The sequence below is a fragment of the Tamandua tetradactyla genome, chromosome 10, assembly GCF_023851605.1.
Source record: "Tamandua tetradactyla isolate mTamTet1 chromosome 10, mTamTet1.pri, whole genome shotgun sequence".
Classification (NCBI taxonomy): domain Eukaryota; kingdom Metazoa; phylum Chordata; class Mammalia; order Pilosa; family Myrmecophagidae; genus Tamandua; species Tamandua tetradactyla.
The window spans coordinates 101617605-101620704 of NC_135336.1; the positions used below are offsets into that span (position 1 = coordinate 101617605).

The 3100-nt window shown below is 54.8% G+C and overlaps 1 protein-coding gene across 1 annotated transcript; it reads right to left on the reverse strand.

The window, feature by feature from the left end:
• Positions 1–877: 877 nt before the first annotated feature.
• LOC143647754 (Golgi-associated RAB2 interactor protein 4-like) lies at positions 878–2839 on the reverse strand. The gene has a single exon (XM_077117512.1). The coding sequence runs from the start codon at positions 2483–2485 to the stop codon at positions 878–880; it is 1608 nt and encodes a 535-aa protein (XP_076973627.1). The 5' UTR covers positions 2486–2839.
• Positions 2840–3100: the final 261 nt, after the last annotated feature.

A 3100-nucleotide genomic window follows, 5' to 3' on the forward strand; every position in this document is an offset into this window, starting at 1 on the left:
ACTTCAAGAGTTTCAAAATGTTCTATTTCTTAAGCAAACTGAACGGCATAGATTATTGGGGTTTTTTTTCATATTTTAACATCTCTGAAATTGTCCTTTTATTTCCCATATGTCCTTTGGCTATGTTTTCAGTTTTCTCTAAGGCACAAGTGTGATGTATGACCAAAATTAAAGCTATGAAAACTTGTAATTTTAGATAAATTGTCACAAGAACCTTTGGTTATATGACATCCCCACTTCATGAACACTGAAGCTCAGAGAACATAACTTGGTTGAGTCACACAGTGCAACTCGGCAGAAGAGTGAGCCACCACACCAGCCCAGCTCTTGGTAAAGCCCTGCCTGAGGATGGAGGTGGGCAAAGCAAACAAAGGAGACAGGGACACCACAGGGACCCAGGGCACCTGCCTGCACCACCAGGTGTGTAGCTGCCATTCCCAGTGTATCAGTTCTGTGGGTGGAGATTTGGGCTCTTCCCCTCTTTTCTCTTGCACCTTCTCATAGTTGTCTCCTAGGACACGGGTTACAGTTTCTGTGTGATACAGACCTAGGGGTGAAATTACTTGTCTTGCCTGTTCTAATTGTACCAAATGCTCCTGCACCCCTCTTTCCCCGACCATCCAGGGAGTATGAGTCCTGCCGTTGCTTTGTTATGAAGGAACAAAACTTTGTAACACGGAGGGGGTGCATAATGGAGCATCCCAGCCTGCTCTCCCAACTTTCAGCTCTGCCGAGCATGAGTGAGAGGGGCTCCCTTTCCCTGGGCGTGGCTGCAGCACATGACATCACAAAACACTGAGGTGGCTACCAGTCTGCAGGACATGGCTAAAGCAGAACACAGCACAACACAGCATGACATGTTGATATTTATTGAATATCAAGTGGAATAGTCTCCCTGGGGATACTCCCCGGAGGTCACTGAAGTCAGGGCACTGATGTTCGCACCCTGGTGACGCTCAGCTGACCCCACGACGAGGCTCACATCTGTTCTGTGGGCTGACGATGATATAGTTAACCTGGCTCTCAGGCCCCTCAGGAATGACGTGAGCCTGCTCGGACCCTTTTCTGTGGAGCCCGAACTGGCAGTGGATCCACCCGTCCTGGACTTCCCAGAAGACCTGGAGTCCTTTGCAGGGGGCGTGCGGCTCATGCCCTGGTTAAGGGAAGGGCGCTCACTGCCCTGATGTCCTTCTTGCTTATCTTTCCTGGTGGATCTGTGGCTAGAGAAGGACCGGCCTGGTGACTGTCGGTCAACTTGGTGTCTGGTCTTCTGTTCCCTCTCCCTTTTCTCCCGGGCCGCGGCGTTGGCCTGGGAGACCCGTCGGCCTGCCTCCTGTCCAGTGTTCTGGCCTTGGCTCACTGAGCTGGAGATGGGCGATTCTGCTGCTGTTGGGACTGCAGCTGTTTCTACGATGCTCTTGATGGTGGATGTCCTGGCAATCGCCATGCTCGTGCTGCCCTCAGGAGAGGACTGGCCAATGCTGCTGTGCTGGAGGTCCACTCGGATGTTTGCTTGCCGCCCCAGCACTGGCCACCTTGATGTTCTTCGCAGGCACGCTGATGACACCTGCCATGGCCACATGGCTCTTGCCTCTTGGGCCCTGGAAGCAGCTCCTGGTCCTGTCACGGTATTTTGCGCAGAACCTGCAGACATAGATGTCATCACGCTCACCACGGCGCCTGCTGCACTGCCCTTCATTGCCGCCCCTGCTGTTGCCCAGGATGCTGCAGGCTGTGCCGGTTTGAGGGTGGTCATGGCAGGCCTGCTGGGCTCTCTATAGTTCCTTCCTTCACCCCCAGCAAAACCTGCAGAGGAGGCCCAAGACATGTCAGAGATGACGCGGAGGCTCCTGATGTCATCCCCTTCTCCATGGGACTCAGCTGATGTGCTGGCCTGGTCCTCTTCCTCCAGCTCTGGCACGCATATCATATCCCAGGCTGGAACGGCATGAGTACCACTGTTACTCTCCACAGGTGGGTGCAGGAGGTAAATGATTTTTAGCCACTGCACGAATAGGTCTTCCTGAGCATCCAGATTGGGGCACAGCTGCAGGTAAAAGGAGCGGCCGGTGGCGAACTTCAGGCGCAGCTGCTGTTTCTCCCGGTTGTGAACCGACAGCCTGATGAGCTTCAAGGGCAGCAGCCTGGTGAGCTCCATGGTCTTCTCAGCTTGGTGGCCTCTCCCCTGGGTGGTCTGGCCCCTGCGGGTGACGGGTTGGGCCAGCAGCATGACATCGGGGAGGGACAGGAGGGGGCTGGTGCACACGATGCCCACGGTCACAATTTGGATTCGGTTGTGCATGTCAATCACCTCTCCCCTCCGGGTGACCTGAATGAAGTCGCTCTCAAATACGGGGGCGTACTTAAACATATTGTACTCCCCCTCGGACAGGTGGCGCTGCAGCTTGCCCATCGGCATGTTGAACATGCTCGCTGCAGGCCCACTCCGCACTATGTAGTAGGGGACCTCACCGCGACCGCTCATGATGACACTTGAGTGGCAGCGGCAGCACTGGCACGGCGGGGCGCTGGGTCTCTCTTGGCCTCGTGGGCGATGAGTCAGCAGCACACCGGGGTGCGGTGGCGGCTCTCCAGATGTTCTTTCCACTGGCTCTACCCCACAGGACCCCAGAGCCTCCCAGAGGGCAGGGTGGGGAGTGGGGGGCTCAGCGGATTGCTGGCACAGGGGATGTCGCAGGTGCTCTGAATCTCACCCGAATCTGCTCTAAGTCACAAGGACTGAGAGTGGGCTCCTGACAGGTTCACTGACGCGCTCCTGGCAAGAGAATTTCCCACTCAGCCTTCACCCCTGGCCCAGCCCTATTTATACTCTGCGACCCTTTGTGAGCTGTCCCTGTCATGCAGCCCCCTTTGTCCTTGTCACCCCAGCTGTCACCTCAAGGCAGGACCACTGTCCTCCCCCAAAACACCCCATCGTCTCCACAGAGGCCGGGCTCACCTGCTAGGGATACATGCATCTCAGGGCAAAAATAAAGTGGAAAATTAAAGCACTTCTTGGCTCTTTTGCTAGGTTATAAGTATACTAGAGACTTCCAAGAATTTGTTAATGTAACAGTTTCATGGATTTCATATGGCATAT